At 44.3% G+C, this 24,150-nt stretch overlaps 1 protein-coding gene across 1 annotated transcript in view; it reads right to left on the reverse strand.

Annotated features, from left to right (window-relative positions):
• CNTNAP1 (contactin associated protein 1) overlaps window positions 1-24,150 on the reverse strand; it is a 347,724-nt gene that overhangs the window by 38,087 nt on the left and 285,487 nt on the right. Inside the window, exons 16-20 of the mRNA XM_086924095.1 lie at window positions 22,743-22,931; window positions 19,737-19,955; window positions 13,903-14,142; window positions 2,153-2,425; window positions 346-476 (exon numbers count right to left, since the gene is read on the reverse strand). Of these exons, the coding sequence (XP_086780221.1) occupies window positions 346-476; window positions 2,153-2,425; window positions 13,903-14,142; window positions 19,737-19,955; window positions 22,743-22,931 (1,052 nt within the window). The remainder of the gene's footprint in view (window positions 1-345; window positions 477-2,152; window positions 2,426-13,902; window positions 14,143-19,736; window positions 19,956-22,742; window positions 22,932-24,150) is intronic.

The raw sequence follows: 24,150 nt of genomic DNA on the forward strand, positions 1-24,150 counted from the left end.
GCATGTAGTAACTACCACAAAACTTGTAATTACGATTCCTCACTCACTCTACTGTACACATCTTATAATATGAGAAAGTATTTCGGAACGTCATAACCTGGGACTGAACCAACCCCCGTGTGACTGACACCTCATCTGTCACCTACTTTTAACACTTTCCGTGCGGTCCCGATTTACCGCCGGTGCTGAGCCCTAATGAAAACGGGCGTGGTCATGATGGAACGGTTCCGTCATGAGCACAGCTCAACCGATGCTAATGACGGAACCGTTCCGTCATGAGAATCGATGGGGTTAAGCACAGTATACACAATAGAGGACACAACAACTACATTTTGACCAGCTAACCTGCGAGTAGATGATCCTGTTGAGCCTCGTGACGTTCACTCGATGCGGCCTTCCGTCGGTCAGATTTGTTTTACTCAAAGGAAAAATGTATGGACTCAAGGTGCCCAGGTTGTAGCGCAGCTCCAAGATACCTGGAAAGACGACAAGTGTGACGTAAATACAAGATGCACATTCTGGACAGTACGATCACCCGTATGATGCTGGAAAACCTGCCCTTTACTGCCTCGCGGAACCTAACGTCAAACCCTTCCAGACTGTTACTCAACATCTATTAGCAATAAAGACAGTTCACAAAGATACTTTTGAGTAACCTATCAAGTGTCAGAAAGTAAGCTTTGGTGCACATAAAAGGCCAACACCAATATTGCATGCTTCAGCCACTGGTGTAGAGCAGAAAGGTCTTTGTGTCGAGACAAAAACAAGAAAATAGATTGAGAACCTATTGCGAAACACATAAAACACACTTTAATTTGATTTACTTTACTATCACAATTTTATTTTCAGTTCAATAAGAATATATTGTTGTTAAATAAAAGAATTATGCAACCAAATCTAAAAGTAGAAATGAATAATAGTCATCAAAATATATTAAATAACATTTCATATTGAAGGAAACGTATTATATTTATAAACAAGTTATGTTATTATCAAATATAACCCCATGTTTTGAAAAAAAGAAGAGATAGGAAGAAATAGAAAAGAGAGTAAGATATAGAAGAAAGGAGAATTAAAATACAGTTTTAGATAAAGAAGTAGTATAGGTACCCATAATAAATCTGACTAATCTGCCCATTACGCCGGTTCAAATTTAAAACAATGCATCTGTGTGATGGTCATGTTTTCTCCCATTCACTGTAAAACATATATCTGTGTAATGTTACCTTCTCCCTCCCAGTATGCCCATTCACTGTAAAAAAAGACATCTGTGTAATAACAACACTTTCTCCCAGTAGGCCCATTTACTGTAAAAAATACACCTGTGTAATAAGAATACCTTATTCCGATGCACATTCACTGTAAAACATAATACATCTGTGTAATAACACCTTCTCTCAGTATGCCAATTCATTGTTAAAAAATAAATCTGTGTAATAACAATACCTTCTCCCAGTGTGCAATTTCATTGTTAAAGATACATCTGTATAATAACAATAGCTTCTCCCAGTATGCCCATTCATCTCTTAAAAATACATCTGTGTAATAACAACACCTTCTCCCAGTATGCCTATTCACTGTTAAAAATGCATGTGAGTAATAACAATACCTTCTCCCTGTATGCCCATAGTCGGCGAGAGCAATGCATTCTCTGAATATTACCATGTTCTGTAAGACCAATCCATCTTTGTTATAGCCATGCCTTAAGACCACACACCACTGTAATAGCAAAGCCTACTTCCACTCTGCAGACAGCCTCAAAACATGCAATTCTCTCACAGAGCCCATTATTGGTGTAAACTATACATCTGTTCCATAACAATACTTCTCCAGTATGCACACTGCCTAAGAACAGGCAGCGCTCAACCAGTGTTGCTATTCTCTACGAGCTTTTCTGCGAAAACAGTGCACTCTATTGATATACCTATTATTGATGCAAAACAACACATTTCTGCAAAGAAAATTCATTCTCCCAGTATGGCCATTCTCTTTTAAAACAATATCCCACTAAGACAATAAATTCTCCCTGTACCCAGTATTTCCACTTTTCTTTGAGATCGCTATAATATCCTCCTCAATGACCGCCCTCTCTCTGTGCGCCCTCCTCCATTCTGACTTCATCTTGTCAAGAATTTGGATAAGTGCCTCTTACCGTCCTCTCTGAGGATGATGGCAATATAGTCTTTGGTGAAAGTGCTGATATAGATGAGCACAGCGGGTGCCACCATGGTGCTGAAGCTGAACACGATCTCCTCGCGGTTCATGGTCAGGTTGTCCCTTGGGTTGTAGGGGTAGCTCAGTCTCGGAAAGGGATCCTCAGCTGCAGTTTGGGTCAATATACTGGCAAACTGTCTGGCCGCTTCCTCGTAGGCCGATGACATGTTGTAGCGCAGCCATGTTCCCGGCTCGAAAAATGCACCCACATCTGCAAACAAGGGACCAAAGCAGGTCAACAAGGGCAACACACAGTGGTAGAATCTTGATAGTTAGAGGAGCTACTCTTTGGATCCCCAGAGGCCACTCTAAGAAAGACCAAAACATGTGAAGTTTTCAGTCCACCTTATACACAAATTTATGTAGCTGACAGGCCTCCCTATTCCTATTACATTCCACAGCTAACAAACAGATGCATGTTAGTGTGAACATTTTCCCACTAGCACAGCAGTATATGGAAAGGCAAGTGAGAGCTTTATTTAATTTTGGCATATGACCTTTAGAGTGCTGGACACCAGCGTTGTTGGTGCACAGGGCTAGACCTACCAATGAGTAGTTGACAGATGCAGGAGAGAAGCAAAGAGGCACACATGCTGGTGTTCAAACCAGCGCCTTGACAAGGACGGTTGTCCCAGCACCATCATGGGCAGCTCTAGATATGCTGATTCTGTTTTGTGAATTGTGGCATCAGTTATAAAACAAAGGCACTCATACTTAAGGTGCTACTCAGGGTAACGTGCCATCAGTGGAGGGCGGTGGCATCTGAAAACATGTAAAGAGAATACCTGCCACAGAACTACCTGCCACACAGTGGCACTGACCGCAAAGGAGGGGAGCCTGGCGTATGAGGGGGAAGTATCCATGTGATGGCATTATCTAAAATGCAAGTAGCAGGGCATATAATACCGAATACCAGACAATTGGTGGCTTGGCAATTCATGCTTAAGTGAAGCATTAAGAAGCTGGCATGGCAATATGGAAACACCTAGTAAATGTGAAGTGAAACTGGCAAAACAAAGAAGAAACTGACTTGGCAGTCACGGAACAGACAGACTGGCACACCGTGAGCAGCGCCATGCGTGAGCAGCATCAGAACCAGCTTGGCATGCACCTATTTTGTTTTTTCTTTTAGCTTAACAGATCATTCAGTTTTGTGGTTCACATTTACAAAACCCGTCTTCTCCCTATAGATTTGTATAATGAGAGATTATCTAACATTAGCTCACCATCTGCCCAGGACGAGGCAACCGTCTATATAAATATATCTTTTTTCTTTGGAGGTGGAAGAAAGCAATATCTCAGACGCCTATTAAAGGTTTTTTTCTGTCTTTGTGAATGCACTTTTGTGACTTTCCAGGAAACAGTATCAGTGTTGGACTGATATGCGATCAACTAGCCCCTTATCCCTGCTGGCTTCCGGTGTACAATCTGTTGAGCAATCAGGTTATTCACATACAGTCCAGTGGGGTGCTTCAGCCTTTGCCACACTGTTTTGTCACGCAGACTCCATCCAGTTAACTACTCAACCTTTTGTGTGCCTTATCCAGGATTGACCGTGCAGCCTGACACACCGAGGCATCCGCCTGCAGTGGCAACATCGTTTCATCCAATGAAACAATTTATTCACAGTGGATTGCTTTATTGTAATGGTAATGTTTTTTCCAAATGTCATTTAAAAGTGATCAGCATGCCGTTTTAGAGATATCTTTCTTTAAATAGGTGTACCACAACCAAGGCTGTTTCGTTCTTAGACTACACTAGTCTCCTGTGCTTCTGCCTGGTCTGAATAACTAGAATTTACACTTTTTCCTTACCTCTTCCAGCATTCCTGCTCAATTTTTTTTTCACTATGAGTCTATTATGATTCAACTTGTATGTCCTCTTTTCTTGACATTTTATACTACTTTCTACTTACATTCTGTTCTGTTTCCATTGTCTCGTGTGCTACTCCTCTCCGAACACCCATCACCTGCACATGCTCTGTGTTCCTCCTTCGTCTCTCCCACAAACTCGTCCATTTTTTACTCCACCTCTCCCAGGCTTTAAAAAACATCTTTTTGGCCTCCCTAGGCCCCGCCTCAAGAGCCTCTATTGCTCTCTGGCCATCTACCTTCCACACTCCCTGCGGCTTCCTCCCAACTCCTATGTAGCCCTCACGCAGCCCTATTTTCGGTCTTGTCTATTACAAGGTGTATCGTGGGCTTACCAAGAACATTCAGAGGTTGGTAGCCCGCCCATTGCTTACCTGTCACTCTTATCTGCCTGCATCTTATCCATGTCCCTCTTTGTCAGTCTTGTGTTTGTCTCTCTCATGAAGCATAGCCTCTTTACCAACTCTTTGGGTTGTCTGTCTCCCTCGTGTTGTACTCTCCCACTACACTCTGTGTTGCTCTCATGTCCTTCTCCCAAATCCCCTCCTTACTGTGCTCGCTCCCGTATAATTTCCCGCCTGTGTGCTTCTACCCAGACCAGTGGCGGCTCTAGGCTCATGGTGGCCCGGGCCAGGGAGCGTAGGTAGGAGGCCCCGGAAAAGGGGGTCCGGAGGGGGCGGAGCGCGGAGGACAGTGAAGAGGGGGGGGTTAGGGTGTTTGGAAGTGTAACAGAGCCGGAGGCCACCAAATCCCTGCCAGGGGCCGCTACGCAAATATGTATCCATCCTCAGAGGATTATTCTATTATGGATAAATATTGGTGTGGTGGCCCCTGGGGTTTGGTGGCCCTGTGCAGGTGCACAGCTTACACATGCCTAAAGCCGCCCCTGCCCAGACTACCCATGTTGTTCTCTGTCACACGTCTGCTCCCCCCGTGCTTCACTTTGCTCTCTCTCTGTCATCTGCTTTCCTTCTAGCTGCTCCCTCAGTGATGCTTCCCTCACCTACCCCCTTGTGTTGCTTCCGCCCCCCAGAGGCTCGCCTGTGGTGCTTCTTCCTTCCATGTTCCTTCCTCCCTCCCTTCCCCGTGTTGCTTCCACTACCCTTTTTGCTTCCACACCTGCTTTTAATAAAGTGCTTTTGCAATTTTTTTCTTTTTACTTATCAAATCAGTAGCTATAAAGAAAAAAAGCAGCAGTGCCATTTTGTAGGTGCAAGCAGCAGGTTTGCGCACCCCTACGAATTTACGTGGCTTCCTACGTCAAAGGATTCCTTCTTTTATTCATTAGTAATGTTACATAGCATTGGGGATGCCGTGCAACATGGCGAAAAACCCTTGACAAAGCAAATAGGTCCCAAAGGCAAGACCTATTGGCTTTAGCACTGCTTGTTCATTTAAAAAAATGTCAAGGGCCTGTCAGCAAATTAATGCAAGGCTTCAGCATTTTACGAAAAGTGAAATTAGATTTATTTTTATTTACCGATCCTTCTTGGATCATTAAATTAAAAAAATGCAGTCTTCATCATTTTGTAGGTACATGATTGTGTGGTGATGCATACAAGCATACGCCATCATGCAAGCACATGCCTACAAAATGCTGTGGCTGTCATTGCACCCTTTATTTCTTTGACCTGATTTCTTGGTTTGTAATAATTGGGGTCGGCTTAACTTGCATAATTCAGTATAGAATTACCTGAGAAATATGCAAGATGAGGCTTAATTATGCGAGATAAGTAATTATGCATTTAGTGCTATTTCGTAGCTCAAAAAAAGCCCTCTTGTATTCAAAATGGGCACGAGAATGCATTATGCGCTAAGAAATAGCGCTAAATGCAACAGAACACAAAAAGCAGGACCGAGCAGTTGCTCACTCTCGCTAAATGTGCTCTTGGAGTAGGACTTTCCCCCTACTTACTCCAAGCATTTAGCGCTACTTGCTTTGCGCAAAATGCACCCTCGTGGCCAAAATGGATGGAAGGGTGCATTTTACGCTAAGAAATATCGCTAAATGTGGTAGAACATTAATAGTGAGCACAAGTGGGCTCTTGTAAAAAGTACTCTTGTGTTGGGATTCCCCTAGGACCTCCCCCAAATTCCTCATTATTACACAAGCAGAACCCCTTCCAGGAGGGGAGTTGTCCCCCCTCCCTTGCTTCGAACAACTGCGTTCTTCCTGCCCCTCAAATCAAACCACTGACATAGTGTTTAGGTGCCAAAGAAGGTCGCAGTTTATTCAACATAACACGTTTATACATTTGCAACATTAGTCATGGTTATTCTAATGCTCTCTTAATCTTCCTGTCAATATGCTTTCTTGTCTTTGCAATTATTTTCATCACTGCGTTGACCCAGCCTCCTCAAGTTCCGGGGACAGGACGGTCCCCCTGTCTGGGCCTATGTTTCGCGGGTCAAAGCTTCAACTTACAACCGATTTGGGACCTGCTCGGGCTGTAAGTGCTGTCCCGCTTGTCTTGCCCTTTCGCGGACCTCCCTGCTCCCCATGGTCCTGCCGTGTGGCATCCCCCAGGACCTTGCTTGATCATCTACTCTATCTATCATGAGTCTGAGTCCTTCCATTTCGATCCCTTGATACCCCAGCCGTGAAGCATCCCAAGGGTCCTGCAGTAGCATCACATCTACTATTTCCATGGCGGGAGGCGGCCCTTGGCTCCCTCAGTGCCCCTGCCATTAGGCATTCCAAGGACACTGTGTGAGCCTTCCCTCCACCTTTTAGTAATTCTCTCTTTTTCTTTCTACCTTTCTTGTGTTCCTTCCGCCTCACCTCTACCCTTGAGGCCGTGACGCCCGTTCCTTCTGGTGTGGGTGGGTGGGATTCCTTCTTCAGTCGGTGAGGGGGATTTTGTGCCTCCTTGGGCCTTTTGCCCCCTATTTATCCCCCCTTGCCTACTCAGTTCGCCCCCGGATTGGGGTGTTCGTGTTTACCCTGGGGCGACCCATCCTGGTCACCTCCTTTCGAGCGGGCTATTTAAATGTAAGTGTGGGCGGAGCTTCCTGCCCCGGCCAGCATTTGGCACAGGCCCCTAATGGGCCTGGTTTCGCCTCCCCCGGCCCGGGTTCTAATCCCTTCCAGGGGGCCAGTTGTCCCCCCTTGCTTCAAACAACGGGTCCCTCCTGCCCCTCAAATGAAACCACTGACATTGTGTTTAAGTGCCAAAGAAGGTTGCAGTTTATTCAACATAACACATTTATACATTTGCTACATTAATCATGGTTATCCTATTGCTCTAATAATCTTCATGTCAATATACTATCTTGTCTTTGCAATTATTTTTGGCACCGCATGGACCCAGCATCCTCAAGTTCCGGGGACAGGACGGGCCCCCTGTCTGGGCCTCTGTTTCACAGGTCAAGGCTTCAACTTGCTACTGATTTGGGACCTGCCTGGACTGCAAGTGCTGTCGCACTTGTCTTGCCCTTTTGAGGGACCTCCCTGCTCCACGTGGTCCTGCCATGTGGCATTCCCCAGGACCTTGCTTGACCATCTACTCTATCTATCATGAGGCTGGGTCCTTCCATTTCGATCCCTTGGTACCCCAGCCACAAGGCATCCCAAGGGACCTGCGAGAGCATCACATCTACTCTTTCCATGACGGCAGGCGGCCCTCGGCTCCCTCAGTGCCCCTGTCATGAGGCATCTCAAGAACACTGTGTGAGCCTTCCCTCTACTTTTTAGTAATTCTCTCTTTTTCTTTCTATTTTTCTCGTGTTACTTCCGCCACGCTACCTACAGTTTCACGAGCGGATGGAGCTCCCCCCTTCCACCCCCATCCTCCTGACCGCGCCCCCGTTGTCCCCATCTGGTGTTGGAGAGGCCTGTACCTCACTAACTCGCTCTCATTCTCTATTTGTGGGCCCCTGCCCCTGGGACCTGCTTACGACGGATGGTAGGGAGATTCCCCCCTCATGCATGCTGAAAACTGCATGACGTTCCCCATTTGCAATCGTCTTTTTCAAACATCCAGCATATTTTTCCTGATTTGTTGTTGCCTTGGTTTTTATCTTTAAGCCGGTGTCCCTGCCCCTCATCTTCTTCCTTATTCCAGTAAAGATGAAAACTGCTTTCGTTGCTGCTGACCCCTTCCCTGGCTGCCACAATGTGTGTCATGAACCCTTCCCTGTCCTGGCAATCCCATCCCATTATTGGCCACACCTGCATCTTTTCCCTGAAACCCTCATCGTATCTCAGCCATGCCTCACCCTGATATTGCTGCTGCGCCTCATGCACTTTTTGCTCGTATAAAATTAGTGCTGCTGCCCTTTGGGGTAATTTCTCAATGAAAATCCATGCCAATGTTCTGAAGGCTTTCAGCCATTTTTCTATTGATCTTTCTACTCTGGGCTTGTGGCGGTCCCTTCTGTCCTCGTCCTTTTTGTCATGCGCCGCTAAATCTAACCCTGCCTGGCGCACTTCCAACAGTGAGAAAATGTCTATGAACTCTTTCCTCCATATTCTCTCCTTCCCTTTTAGTGGGATGAGATTGGCTAGCCTTAGCAGTTTTGTGGTTGTGAGGGTGCTCAGAGATGAGCGCAAGCACTCACTGGCCGGCTTCCCGTTAGCGGCATGCCCTTCCCCTGTCTAGCTTACATTTGTATTCTCAGCCCTAGAGGCCCCTGCACTTCCCTCAGTGGTTGTCTCTTGTTGTTTTTGGCTTGGTACCCCTTTCTCCTTGCTTGTCGCCCCCTTTGTATGGCCCTTCTTTTCCGCCCTTTGGTGTTGGGGGTGTCTGTCCCCTGACCCCCCCCCCTCCTCCCATGCCCGACTGGGTACGTCCCGGGAATGGAGCTCCTACCCCTGGCCATTGCCACCAGGGAGTCCCCGCCACTGGGTGGTCTGCCCTCGTCGCCCAGGTCTCCCCTTGGAAATTGTGCGGCCTGTCCCCTAACCCTGCCTGCCACGGGAGATGCATGGCCCAATGCCCTTGCATTGCTACATTGCTCAGCCCCAGCTGAGAGCCCCTCTCCAAGCTCTGCCCAGGTTTCCATTCTGTTGTGCCAACCGGCCGCACACTCTCGCGCCCTCGCTTGCTGCTCTTTGCGCCATGCTTACCCTTCTCTCTGTCAGCCATTCCGTTGTGTCCCTTGTGTCTTTCCTGAGGGGCCCGGTGCTGGCTACAGACCCCTCATCGTCGCAGCTCCCATCCTCCTCTAAGCTCGACACCTGCGCCTCTGAGCTAGACACCTGCTCTGGGGACACAGTCCTCCTCCTCCTGGCTGTCGGGGGACCTTTGTTGGCCTTTGCAGGGGCCGCCGTTTTGGCTGCAGGCCCCTTACCCTCGCCTTCTTGGTGGACGGCCCTGCAGAGGATGCCCGCTGACGCCTCCTGCTCCTGGTAGGTCCTTCTTCTATCTGCGAGGAGGGGGGAGTTTGTGCCACTCTGGGCCTTTTGCGCCCTATTTATCCGCCTCCTTGCCTACTCTGTTCGCCTCCAGATTGGGGGGTTCGTGTTTGCCCTGGGGCGACCAATCCTGGTCGCCCCCTTTCGAGCAGGCTATTTAAATGTGAGGGGGGCGGAGCTTCCCGCCTCTGGCCGGTGTTTTGCCCGGGCCCCTAATGGGTCCGACTATGCCTCTCCCGGCCCAGGTTCCGAGTAATCATGTAATTATTGGTAACCTTGAGTTAAAGAGTAATGCAGAATTAATTGAATTACTCCTATTATGCCATCATAATTATAATTCCTCCCTAGCCTCTCAATATTGAGACTTCTTAACTATTCAAGTGCTGGACTTCAGGTATCTTCAATTGATAATGATTTTTTTAAGAATCCTGGCCACCACAACATGTGGAAGGAAGCAGCGAGATAAAGGGCTGTAGAGAGAAACACCAACATAGGCAGCAGAAATTGGAAATTTAATCTGGAGAATCAAGGTAAAAAGAAAAAAGAAAAAAACACTGCAAGGAAGCTGATGGTCTGTTAGAAGGTGCTATAAAGCACATGGATGCCGTATGTGTACTGGTAACGTGGTTTGAAAGCATGTTTAAAGGATGGGAGGATGTTGTGGCAGGCACCCACAGCAAGTGCAAACCAGCGAGGTTGGTGTGCAGGGCTAGACCTACTGGTGAGTAGTTGACAGATGCATGAGAGAAGCAAAGAGGCACACATGCTGGGTGTTCAAACTAATGCCTTGCAAGGGCGGATGTCACAGCACCATCACAGACAGCTCTAGCTTTGTGAAGTGTGGCATCAGCCATAAAACATGTGGCACTCATAGCTAAGGTGATTCTCTGTCTACTCAGGGGAACGTGCCATCGGTGGAAGGCGGTGGCATCCAAGAACATGCAATTATAATACCTACCACAGAACGGAACTACCTGCCACACCATGGCAATTACAGCAAAGGAGGGGAGCCTGGCATATGTGGGGGAAGTATCTAAGTGGGCATGTGAGGGCAATATCTAACATGCAAGTAGCTGGGCATATAATAGCAAATACCAAGCATCTGGTGGCATGGCAATGCATGCTTAACTGAAGCATTACAAAGCTGCTATGGCAATATGGAAACACCCAGCAAATGTGCCAAGCAATGCATGCTTACATGGGGCAAAGTGAAATTGGCAAAACAACAAAGAAACAGACTTAACCTCATAAGTGCTGAGCCCAGTCCAACGGCCGACAGCACCACTACCTCGGGAGTGCTGCCGTCGGCCGTTGGACGTTCCAGCTGCACCTGCGCAATGGAACGTTCAGGACTGGAGCTGGATGTTCCATAGCAGCTAAGGTGTTAACAACAGGGTTGGATTGGGATTAGAAATTGGCCCGAGCACGCTAAAAGAAAAGTGGCCCACATGTGCATATTGACTTTCCGCAAAACACAGCTTCAGCAAAATCTTATAAAAAAGGGGGAGAATGCTTGGAGTAGTTCACACTGGTGAACTACACCTGAAAACAAGTGAGACCACTTCTGCTCAGACCCTCTACCCCCGCTCAATCAGTATACATTAATGGACAGGCCCAGCGAGAGAAATGGAGTGACACCTCTGCCTGTTGCTAAATGGGAGTTAATGAGCGCCCATCTGCCACCTGGAAGGCCACTCAGACACCCACTGGGCCTCTGGCTGTATGTGAACAGGGCACCGCCCACATCGGCCCATGCAGACTGCTCCAAAAAGCAGCCCACAGCTGGAACTTGGACACCGGCCCCTGGGGCATTGCCCGAGTGCCCGTGTTACCAATCCGACGCTGCTTGGCAATCACGGAACAGACAGCCTGGCACATTGTGAGGAGCACCATAGCACATGTGAGCAGCACCAGAGCCAGCCTGGCATGCACCTCGTCATATTATTAAAATCACCCTGGAAAAATTAATAACACCCTCATATTATTGACAGTATACTGGAACATTTAATCAACATTCAGGTACATGATGGTAGAATTGTGTCTTACGATACCAGTCATGACTGTATTTTATTTTCCGGAGCACACATTTTCATGTGCTGTGATCTGGCACAGTCAGTGGCGTAGCATGGGTAGGGCCAATTCTTATGAGCATTCTAAGGAGCGCATGGGCATTCTTAGGGGTGCAACATTTTAAAGGAAAATTTTAAAAGAAAAGTTAAAGAATACTTTCCTTGCCCCGAGTGCTTACATCCCATGCTATGCTGCTGGGCATAGTAACAGAGATGCGCATCTTACTGTGTACCATGGCTCAATTCCTGCTGCGGTTCAATCTGTGATTTGCATTTTCCCTGGTGGTACACTGTATCACCAACCAATTCATTGTCATGAGTATTATCTGCTGTTCATCCGCTGTTCAATGAGGTGTACAATTTTCTGATAGTCAAATACATGATTTTCTGCTGGAGAGAAATAATGCTTCTAGGTACTCTGTAAACAGATCCTAAAGTTTGTATGAGGCCCCTTTCAAAGAGGCGTGGGCTAAGAAGCAGAGTCTGAAGGCCGGGTGTGCAATGTGAGACAGGATCTGATAGGTGGAGATTGAGGGGCAGAGGGCCAATGTGGGTAGGGGTCATTGGAGGAATCTCAGGCGTGGACTCTGACAGGTTGGGTTGACGATGCTTAGGAATGACCCCAGATTTTCGGTCCTAGCCATTGATGGAGCAAAGTTTTGCATATTAACAACTTGCTGGATGAATCCTCTCCTTAATCATAATAAAGTATTAGTAATGGTTTGTTCTACTAATTAACACGAATTTCGTATACAATGTAGAAGCAGGGGAAGCTTGCCTATGTGTCTCTTAACAAGTAACTAAATGAGACTAAAATGTCCGATAAAAACGCGGGAAAATAAACTGCGCATGCGCCAATTGCATGAGGTCATAACGCTTGGACGGAAAACTTTGCTTCTGAGCACTAAAGTGCAAAATGGCTGCTTCAGAACTCATATGCTAAGCATCTGCTTTGCTCAAAACTAAACTGCGTTTTATACTAAGTACTAATGCATAAAGAATTATTTTACTTAAATGGGATTAGAGTAGACATAATTGGTATACAGTGAAACTATTTTATTTGAATCCAATAGCTTGTTTTTTTGACTTCTCTGTTAGTTCGTAATTGGGCTCAAATCGAGAGACGTGGGTAACGTGCGCAGCCTCAGTAAACAACAACCCTGGAGTCATGATCTCAAGCCTTGGAACATAGTCAAGGATGATCTTTTCTCATAGGGCGAAATGATGTAACATCCTGAAGACTCAATGAACAAATGTATAAATGTAATACAATGTTTAAGTTTAATATGAGAAACGGGTGGGAATAAAGCTTGGGAAAACAGATTAAATGGCCGGGCACATAAGACAATGCTCTTTAGAAAAGTAATACATTTAGTATGGTGTGACGATCATCTCCCTTGGCTTGTCCAATCAGAACACCCAATTTACACAAGTTTGAAACATTTGGGGGTGGAACATGCTTCCAAAAGGTATGATTGGGATAGTTAGTAAAATGAATTAGCTGATCGCTGCCAGAACACTGAGAGATAGACATGCTGTCCGATTGCTGATTGATTACCTGAAGCAGACTTAGAATTTTTCAAATAAAATTTAGGAACGAGAGTGCGGAAGAGGATTGAGGAGGCGAGGGACAAGGAACGAGGTACGGAAAATGGTCGAGGAAGGAACTGGTATCTGAGAGGGGTTTGACGCTTACATTGAATCCAGAAGAGGCGATCTGTCCTGTCAAAATCCTGTCCTGAACCGTTACCTGGTAATTCATGGGGTCCAAACTCTTGGCCAGAGGGGTTTGATCTCACACAATCCTAGGTAAATAACTGTATCGTGTCAATGTGCCTTTTCTCTCTGTCCTCGTTTCCTGAGGTACTCGTCATTACATTTTATAGACTAATTTATGCCACAACATTTTTACCTTTAAAGAAGGATGGAGTTAACACTGTAATTTGTAGTTGACTCACAAAAATATTTTTACATAAAACTTAAAAACTAGAAACTAGAAACTAGGTCTGTGGTTATTCAATGAATACATAAGGAAAATGCTTTAATGTTTTTAATTACCATCTCTAAATCAACTAATAGATCCATGAGTAAAGGAAGGGATTAGTAAATAAATAAATAGGTTAAAAATTCTCTATTTAAACGGACAATATAAAGAAGCCCTAAATTGATCTCTGGCGGGGTTTCATCAACTGGATGTTGTGAGTGTGATTAATGGGCCCGAATGTGTGTGATTTAGTGATATTTGTACGCAGGTTGGTGTCTCGCTGGATCACCATCCAGCCACCCTTCTTAATCTGAACATTTGTCATTATTAAAATAATGATTAGTAACAACCCTGTTAACTACTCGGGCTTTCACAAAAACTGCTGTGTGAAATGGAACTGGGGCCTACCTCTTGTGCACACCATTCCCTCAAAGCCCGTGCCGTTGCAGTCGCAGGTGTAGTGGCTGTATCTCTCCACACAGCGGCCGCCATTTTGGCACGGGATTAGCGGGTTCCGACAATAGCCCGTGCAGTTCACGTTCACCCCTTCTGAGCTGTTGGCTTTGGCCTCCAGGTTCAGAGTCACGCCGTTCATCCTCAGACCTCTCAAGCAGCCCAGAAACGGCCTCAGCCTATACTCAGCAGATCCTGCAAATTAATATCGAAACAGGTAAAATTATGTGTCTGCTTGAAAGATACTATGGCCCCTAAAAACATTTCCAGCCTCCAACTTCATACACAGAGATTCAGATATGCATTCCAGTGTCCCATAAAGTTTCTGAAACAATATTTATACTTTCTCGGGCGTGCATCTATTTCTGAACCTGAGGCTGGATACGCAAGGAAGGTGTAATAAAGTAGGATTTCCACAGGATGTGTTCATCAAGTAATATTTATTCAGCCCCAACCAACAGTCAGCTGGCAACTGACACATATGGAATTTACAAGACAAGGAACATTGGTGTAACATGGTTCCAAGCCCTAGGTTCCAACATGGAACCAGCACACCCAGGAAGACAGGTCATTACACTTCTCCCTCTTAACCACCAAACAGGTTTACATGTCCAGCAATGAAATAGGCAACAAAAAGATAAGGAAAAACAAAGAAGAAATTACCTAGACATAATCACGCAAGTGAACAGGAGGCCTGCTTACTCTCACACTCTTATGAGAATATTTAGAACCCAGGTCTGGAGCAATAACAAAGTCATCACATTTCTCTTTTCCCCCAAAGTGAGAAACACGACTATTGTTCCAGATACGACCATCCTCCGTCTTTACAGCATTTTTGAAAATTTTCACAATGGTTCTGGGAACAGAGAACTTCGACCAGTTTTGACAGCCCACAGGAGCCCTAATCTTTACCACCTCCCCCACCATGAATTTGGAATCCTTTGCAGAATTTCTCCTGTCTACATATATTTTCCTTTTCCTTTGTAGACTCAATTCCCTTTCTCTCCAAGCACCCAGATCATTATTTTTTACACCCTTGTCTGCAGCCATCCAAGCAGGACATAAACAAGTGTTAGGAGCTCTACCCTTGAAAAGCTCAAACAGAGTTTTTCCTGTAGTAGAGTGGGGAGAGAAACGATAAGCTGAAATTCTGTTCTGTAACTCCTTTCTCCAGTCCAAATTGTTAACCCTTGCCAACTGAATGCTCTCCTTCAAAGTTTTGTTGAGTCTCTCCAAAGCACCATTTGCCTCAGGATGATACAAAGAAATCTTCTTGTGAATTATGCCACACCTACTGAAATACTCCTCAACTTTCTGTGAACAAAATTGAGGCCCATTGTCAGAAAGAATGGAGTTCGGGAAACTCTCCCGTTTAAACACAGACTCTAAAAAGGAAATAACAGACTCACTTGTAATCTCCCTTACCAAGCTAACCTCAACCCACCTAGAATACAAATCCAATAAAACCAACATAAATGGAGTTTGATGCTCACCATGTAAAGGCCCCACAATATCAACTGCAATTTCATCCCATGGGGACCTAGGCAATCTCCTGCAAACCATTGGAGAAGATCTCGTCCTCAAAACTTTATCACTGGCCTGACAAGAAGAGCAATCCCTAACGGTACGTTCCACCAACAAATCAATACCAGGCCACCAGAAGTCCATTCGTATACGTTCTTTCGTTTTGGAGATACCAAAGTGCCCCTCATGAGACATGTCCACCAAAACACTCCTGAGATTAACAGGTGGAACTAGCCTGGTACCTCTCATGAGTAAACCATCCACCACTGCCAACTCATCAGCAATCAAAGACCAAGGTTTCTTTAAAGAACGAGACTCTCCACCTTCCAACAACTTAATGACTTCCTTTAAATCTTCATCCTTACTCAGCTCTTCTCTCCACGCATCCTCCTTCACCGCTCCCAAAGTAACGTCACACACCTTTAACTGAGTCTCCAAATCATCATCCAAAGTTTCCTCACCACTCTCTACAACATCCACCAGCCTAGACAAACAATCAACCGAGACATTAGTTTTTCCTGGAATATACTCAAACTTGAACACAAACTCCTGCAAAGAATTTACCCATCTTCTAATTCTCGCTGAGATTGAGTCTAGCCCCTTCTTTTCAAACACTTCCTTTAGCGGCTTGTGATCAAGAAGGGAAATCAGCAACAAGTATTCAGACCTGGTTTTGGATCCAAACACGACATCCTTCCTGCAGCATCCCTAAGGCACTCACTCCTGTCTGCAGAACACTTCCTCTCTCGGGCATCATAGCTGTCTTACTGGAGGTTTGCACTCCAAGGCTCTGATTATGAGGCAGGTCGTTCTTATCCTTGTATGCTGCCACGCCTGGTCACGGCTGCACAGATACACCACCCAGTTTTCCCATGTGCGGAAACACTGGTCACAAAAGGTAGTTCTGACCACCTGCAATCTCCACACTTTTACTCCTAACTATTAATCAGGGCCTAACTATTCGTTCATTTCCTCAATCTAAACTTATAACAAATTTTCTCACTTTAAAACGAACAATTGCTGCTCAAAACTCCAATGCCCTTGGGACTGTTTGTGCTAGGGTGACCAGATTTGAAAACCAACAAGCATTTTCAATGCAGTAGGTCTTGCATTTGCAAGAGTTTAAGTTATTGGCATTGTAAATGACAATGACTTTTATTTATGTGTTTTAAAAAGCAACACATATATAAAAGGCATTATCATTACTAATGGCAATACCTCAAATTCTCACAAATGCGAGACCACTTTAACGGTGGCTGCACCCCTTCCTTTAGATGCTGCTCGCCGTATTCAGGTTAGAGTGAGTAGCATCTGAAGAAAGAGCCGCAGTCAATATTGAAGTGAAAGCACCGAATAGGGCGCTTTCACAACAAAAAAAATAGCGCGGCTGCTAAAGTTAAAGCAGACCGCGCTATAAAATAAATAAATAAATTAAATTAATAAAGAAGCACGTTTACTAAAGGGAAAGCTGAAATTAAAAAATAAATTTTTAATAACAATATAAAAGCGGGCAGCCTGCTGTGACGTCGTGGGTGGAATTGGGGAAGATCATTAAAGAAAATAGTGCTCGTTGATTAGGGAAAGCAGAACATGTAACACCACAAGTAAAGAGTCCAGTCCTTATGGGAGGTTACAAATGCAGGCAAGGCAGTGCCGAGGAGCCTATTCACGAATAAAAAGCAACGATTTTGAAAGGACAGTAACAGGTGCCAATTGAAAAGATGGGCGGGAACTGGGCGGAGCATGCCTCTCAGAGCAGCGCATGCCCTGCCCAGGCTCGACCTAAAAACCAGGACATTAAACAAACATAGAAGATGGACTACAATTTTGAAATCAAGCAACTGAATCACTAATGGGCTCAATCAGTTAAATCACATCAGTGACACTTTTTCAAAAGAAGGAAATCTTATAAATTATATAAAGAAATGAAATAATTAAGGAAATAAGAATCATATTGTAATTGTCAAGTGTCACTGATGTGATTTAACTGATTATTGAGCCGCCCATTAGTGAGTCAGTCCTCAGTATAATAGAAAGATAGGCCTTGAGGGAGCATTTCCATTGTTTTTAGTTTTTTTCCCCTCTTCTCCCTGGCCTGGAAGTAAAACTTCCCAGAGGGGGTCCCCACTTATGCAGTAACAACTACTATTTTGAAAGACTCTAGGAACTAACTTTGTTGAAATCTGAAGGGACAGCTGGTAGGATTCCAGACCTGTCCCAGCAAATTGGGGGTGCCGAGTCACCCTAGTTTGTGCTAATGCTAAAGGCAGCTCAGAAATTACTTGTCATCAGCAAACATGTTAAATCGGCTCAAGGCTAAAGCCAAGCTTGTTCACACATCTTATTGGGAACTCTCAGCGACAATCCATAGATCATCACATGTTGAAAACCCTGCCATTTGCTACAATAAGCGATTGGTGTGCTTATGTCATGTTTTGTTCATGCTTTCTCAACAACTGTACTCAACATGTCACACTGGGATGCATTCTTTCTGGACTCATCCGTGTAGGCTGTGGAGTACCACCTTTACCCACTTCAACGCCTACTAGACTTTTTGGCCACCATCTTGAATATCTGTGACATGGATAAATCAGCTTGAAGATCAACTACTGCTATTGGAATTTTGATATTGGTAGGGGTCACTGCATTTGTATTTCCAATGGTCCTGTCCACTCCCCATCCCATCTCCAAAGGCAGTTCCCAGAACCTCTTCTCCACAAGCCCACTTAGTTCTGGGTTCAGATTGCCTTACCTGCAACCTCAGTGCAACCCTGGTTTTCCGTCTGATCTCTGCTAGGGCCCAGATGCCCTTGCTCTGCCAACCACTATCTTCAGTGACCCCGACCTTTTAGCATCTGGCTCCTTGCATAGCCAAGAGGCCCGACGGTCTGCTCGGAAATGCTCTCCTGGGATAGAACTGACCAAAGGACTTTCTCTTGCCTTCAGATTACAGTGGGGCTGAAATGAGTTAGGATCTAATGCTTAACCACTTGTTTTCAGTGACATGAAATGAACCTATTTTTATTGTATGCCTTGCTCTGAATTTCTCAATGTTGTTACTCATTGTATATTTTAGCATACAGAATACTATACCACTAGTAACAGAACAATATATTGCCCTTTTTCCATAAACAAGTCATAACACTTTAACACACTTCTGTAACTTATATTGAACAACTACTAAGCCAGCTACAAATTACAACAAAAAGCAGCTATTAGTAATGAAATAGGTGAAACCTAATGAATTTACCAATGCTTGCTATACACGTCGCTACTGCAGGTGGAGTCCTGTCCAGCCCTAGTACGGCTGATTGTTTATTTTGGTGCCTCTGAAACTCCTAGCATCACGGTGGGAACATTGTCCACATTTTATGGAGGCATTTCCAACATTCCTTTGGCACCCGAGACAGACCCGGGTCCCTATCACGCTCGTGTGCCATCACTCTAGTAAAGAATGTGATCAGGAAACCCACTTATGTACTCGTCGTTTCAGCTGGCACTCCCGACCTGCGGCACTGTGGTTTACCAGCTGTGGTAATATTCCAAAACCTTCATAGTTGGTGGTAACAAATGCTGGGCTGAACCATCATATTGTGGTCAAAAAGACATTTACACTCCAAGAATATTCTGCAGTTAGGAAAATCTAATAAAGTCTGCAAGGCAATTTGATTTTCTGCAAAATAGGAATTATTGTAATCATTAAAAATAGTACAGAGATGAATGTAAACCACAAATTGTTTTGTGGTATGTCTCGGGGTCCTGAAGAAGGCCTGTTAAAAGGTAAGCAACTGACCCCCGTCAACATATTTTATTGACACAGACCTTGAAATGCAGGCATTTTAAACATCTTTTTTAAAGCAATATCTGTTTAACCATGCCTTAAGACTATCCCTATTTATTATATATTTTTTATAATATTATGTTTTCACTTTAAAATGGCAATAGAAGAATTTTGTTGATCACTTTTTCTTTTTTAATGCCATCAAATATTTTGAAACTGCAAAATAAAGACTACAAGAGCTTAACTTTGCCGGAATCGTAGGTAAATGTCACAGTAATTGTAAGGACTGGCAAATATCATTGTTATTTGCTATACAGCCAAGATGTTGAAATGATGTATATTTTGTAATAACATGAGTGAGTGTCAGAATAATCGTAGATGCTAATCCAAATAATTTCCTAGAGGAAGTTACGTGTGTTCACTTCCGTTTTTGCCTATGCTGCTAAGGTGCCCTGCAGGCTGGCGGCGGGTGGCGGCGGCTTACCCACATAAAGGGGCTGGTCGAAGGTCAGGTTGATGTAGCTTTGGTATGGGGTCAGCTTCACCACCCAGGGCAACTTGTCCACCTTCAGCCTGGTCAGCTTCACGTTCATTTCAGCCTTCACCTGGTGCCATTCGTCGTCATTCAGAGGGAAGGGGTATCTCACAGTTACATTTTCATCTCCCTTCCCGATGTCATAAATGAAAACAAGATCAGTTGTTGCTGAAAAAGAAATATATAATACAATGTAATTTAGTGCAGACTGTGGTTCTAACCATTTACATTTTATTTGCGCGCAGCAAGAAACAGGAACAGCATATTTCTTACTACTTGGCAAAAATGGCTTTAAAACATTCTCTTTAGACCCTTTTTATTACCCAAAAGAAGTCAGGAAAAAGATTGACAGCTGAGCAGAAAGGATTCGATTGCTCTGAGCCAAAGAGCTGTGTCACCTCTGGTCATTCATCCATCACTCATCCTGCTGCGTGGTCACTTCACAAGAGGGTGTCGTAATTTTGGGTAACCCTTGCAAAAAAAGGCTCTCTTTTTTTCTGATCCAATTGTTACAGAATTGAATAACAACGTTTCACTTTTGGCTGTCCTTTTTATCTGGGGCAGGTTAGCATTTAGATTTCCCTTTCCCACAGTCTGTTGTGGGAATGTTTGACAAGGCCAAGCAGCAGGTGTAGAGAGAGGTACAGACTATTTTTCCTCCGTGCACCTTGTATTCACAAGCAAAGTGCAGAAATAAATGAAAGCAGCGAGAACAGAGCAGTTCCCTGTAGTTGGGTTCTTATAATAATAATAATAGCTACACTGGGTCGAATCATATTAGGTATTGTAAATCTTTACCTATTATTATACATCAGTCCTCGACTTTTGAAATAATCATGGAGAAAGTTATCATTGACATATTTTGTTTATTTTCTCCAGTTTTTCGAATCAGGTCTCTTGTGAATTCCTGAGACACTCTGTCGGTATATTTTTCTTGCTCTTTGCTTGTTGGTAATATTTTTAGGTAAGATTGTATTGCTCAGTTTTGAGAAACATCTTAGCATGTTTATCACACATTAGATTTACTCTTGGGCATACGTGGTAAAACATTATTTCTATGGCTAACCTTTCCACTTCACCATCGATTTCCATGCACTTTCCACCCTTCTAAATCACTACTTAGGGTGAGGTTTCTTCTTTCTTATTTTTTCATCTCTTTTCTCTAATCTTATAACTTTTTGGTCAGCACCACTCAGCTCTTCGTTGCACGCTTTATCTAGAGTCATGGGTCAAACTCCAGTGTACTGTAACATATGAAATGATTTGTTTTCGTTTCTTCATTAGGAACTTCAAGTGGTTCTCCAGAAGAAGGCGTGCAATACGCCGAAACGCGCGTAGAGACTAACATTATACCCACGGTGTTATATTATAGACCAATATTTTAACTCTTGTGTTGTAGAAATTTTATAGCTGAAACTGAGTTTTAATACCATATATGTAATGTTTTTATTGTTTCATGTTTTTTATTGTTTGACACATATTGCCATCATGTTTATGATTGCTTATTGTAGTGTGTATATATTCTACATGTATAATTTTTTACAATAAATGTAACATTTTTGTCTAATCAATTTGTTATCATCTGTTCAGTACACTGTTGTTCATTCTTTTCATCTACTGAGTTGCTTGACCTGCCAATCGGCGGGCTCACTTGTTGCCTAGGAATTGTTTATTTTTGAAATATTGTTGCCCTGTCCTAGGAACGTCATCCATTTTCAGGGGGTCCCTTCTGTTTACATTGTACAGTGCTGCTATACGTCAGGGTATTTGTATAGGGAAAGCAATTGTTTGGTGTAGGCTGGATTTTGGAACAATTAGGATTCTTCATGTATTATCCTAAGATGTGACTGACTTTTCTCCTGCACTCTTGCTCTTTTAGAAGCACACGCCTGTCAGCAATTAATTGTATGCACGACTCTGCTTCTGGTGTTGACAGCTACATCTCAGAGGGTTCTCACCCCACCAGTGATAAGACATGTTTGAAGTGGAGAACAGCACAGTTAAATGGCTGCCTTGTTGACTCCTCCATTCCTCCAATAATCCAAAGACCCATACATTAAGTCCCAAATTGTGGTTGAGTGCTAGAAATATTTATGCATTGTATCTGAGCAGAAATATGGTATCAGGGAACTAGTTCTTCATGAGACCAAACTTGTGTATGTACATACAAGTGTAGTCTTCTTTGTGTTTCATGGCACACTAGGTATGGTAGTCCTCTACCTCACTATATATTGTGTTTTTTTGGTCAAAGAAGCACACCACCCACCCACCGCGCTTGGCAATAGCCAGTGAGAGTCAACATTTTTGTTCACCCCACAATGATAAACCAGAGGATCTGCATTTAATAGCAGGTGCACTCAGCTGTGCTGCTTACATATGGCCTTCAAACACACTGAGCATTGAGCCCTGTGGAAAGGCGATCACAGAACTGTAGCCTCAAATTTAAAAAGATTAACACAAAAACGTATGCACTGAAACGCTTAATGGCAATTTACATTCTGTCAGCTCTGGGAGTGCATGCTTCCACTGACATGTTTCTTCTCTGAGCTCTCAGATATATTTTGACAAAACTTTTGAAACAATATAGAGGTTTATGGACACCTTACTTATAAAAATGAAACGCATATGAACTGCAATATCGATGACTATATCAGAAAATGGATCTAAAATTTGAGAATGGAGCATGGATACCGGTCTTTAATACTAGGATTCAAACACAATTCTATTCTGATTGTGTGTGACTAGCAAACAGAGCAGTAAGTGGGTGAATTCATCAAGAAGGTTGTGTAGCAAGGACAGCTCCTTGGTGTCACCTGAGATTACTAATGGCAGTGCCGGCTATTGCAGGGCTGGTTCTACATTTTATTGCTATATAGTTTGCAGAGAACATGCATGACTGTAGTCTCTCCCTAAACATGAATTTGTCCACTTGATAGTAGAATTCTAAAGACTTACTGTTAAGTTCTATTCGGATGTAGGTCCTGGGCATGTAGTGCCATTCTCTGTAGGCTGTGTTTTCCAGGAAGACTCCAGATGAAGCTGTGGTTTTGAAGAAGAACGAGATGTCTAAGCTTGAGCCGGGATTGAAGGTTGGGAAGATCAGGCTGGCTCCTCTGTTGAACGAAACCGTGTTCCAGTTGTTTCCTAGAGGATACACAGACATGGCCTTTACCCTCTCATAACAATAGACACACCTTGTGCTAATCACATTCAGAAGGGCCAAAAATTAAGCCCTTAACTTGCGATCTACTATTAACTAATCAGGAAGAAGGAATGTCATAGGCCCTTATTACAAGTTACAATGGACCGCTGAACTTGCTGCATTAGGTCTGTGACAGTTGTCCACCACGGGACCGCTGCTGCCGCCAGGGATCCACGATCCCTGGAGGTGGCGTAAAGTTGTGAGGCCCCTAATACCTGGCGGTGCCACTGAGACACCACCAAGAATATCAAGAGGTTCCTCACTGCCACACTTTTCATGGCGGTGCGACCTCCGTGAAAAGTCTGATATGGGGAACCTGTTGCCTCTATGCCATGGGGTGCATTCAGGGGAGCACATGTTGTAACCCCCTGTGTGCATGCACCCCCAGTTCCTGCAGGGCATGGACTTCATAGTCCATGCCCTGCAGGAACTGCCTTTGAGGCTCCTATTGCAGTGACTTTTTTAAAGGCCCGCAGTAGGACTGCCAAAGAACCGCCCACCATAGTAAAAATAAGTCGTGCTTAAATGGCTTTGGTGGTCATGGAACAGGGCAGCAGCGTGGCGGCCCCATTCCGAGACCGCCAAAGTCATATTAAGGCCCATAGATTTATTGAGATCCGGCAAGAGGATTCCCAATACAATTATAAAGATAGTCCCCCTCAGAGGTCAACCTCAAGCTGCTGTCTTACCTCGTTTTATGGAAGTACAATCCATGCTCAGGAAGTTTCAAAGGTTTCACAGAAAGAAGAATCATGCTCCCTCTACCTAACCTGTCCTCATCCCAGTCATTTCATACATTAATTGATGTTCTACTCATCAAGCCAAACACAAAGCTGAAGCTTCCCAAGACACTTCAGTTTAACTTCCTCTCAAATGACCCATCTTCCAGCTTACCGCTACAAGAGTGGACCCTTGAAGAGAGTTTGGTGTCCTGCCTGTCAGGACAACTAGTGATGCTGTAGAGTACCAAGGTGATGGAGGTTGCTTGGTAGGCAGTTAGCCAGGGTCATCAGGGTTGAGTTGGACGTTACATGTATTCCTGATGGGACATTCATTTACCTACTGTGTCAGGAATAAACTCTCTCCAACCTAACCTACCTGTCTGCGTATTCCTATCATAAAACCTCTTGCAGCATTACAGAGCTTTCACTGTAATGCATC

This window comes from Lissotriton vulgaris, chromosome 5, assembly GCF_964263255.1.
Source record: "Lissotriton vulgaris chromosome 5, aLisVul1.2, whole genome shotgun sequence".
In the NCBI taxonomy this organism is placed as follows: domain Eukaryota; kingdom Metazoa; phylum Chordata; class Amphibia; order Caudata; family Salamandridae; genus Lissotriton; species Lissotriton vulgaris.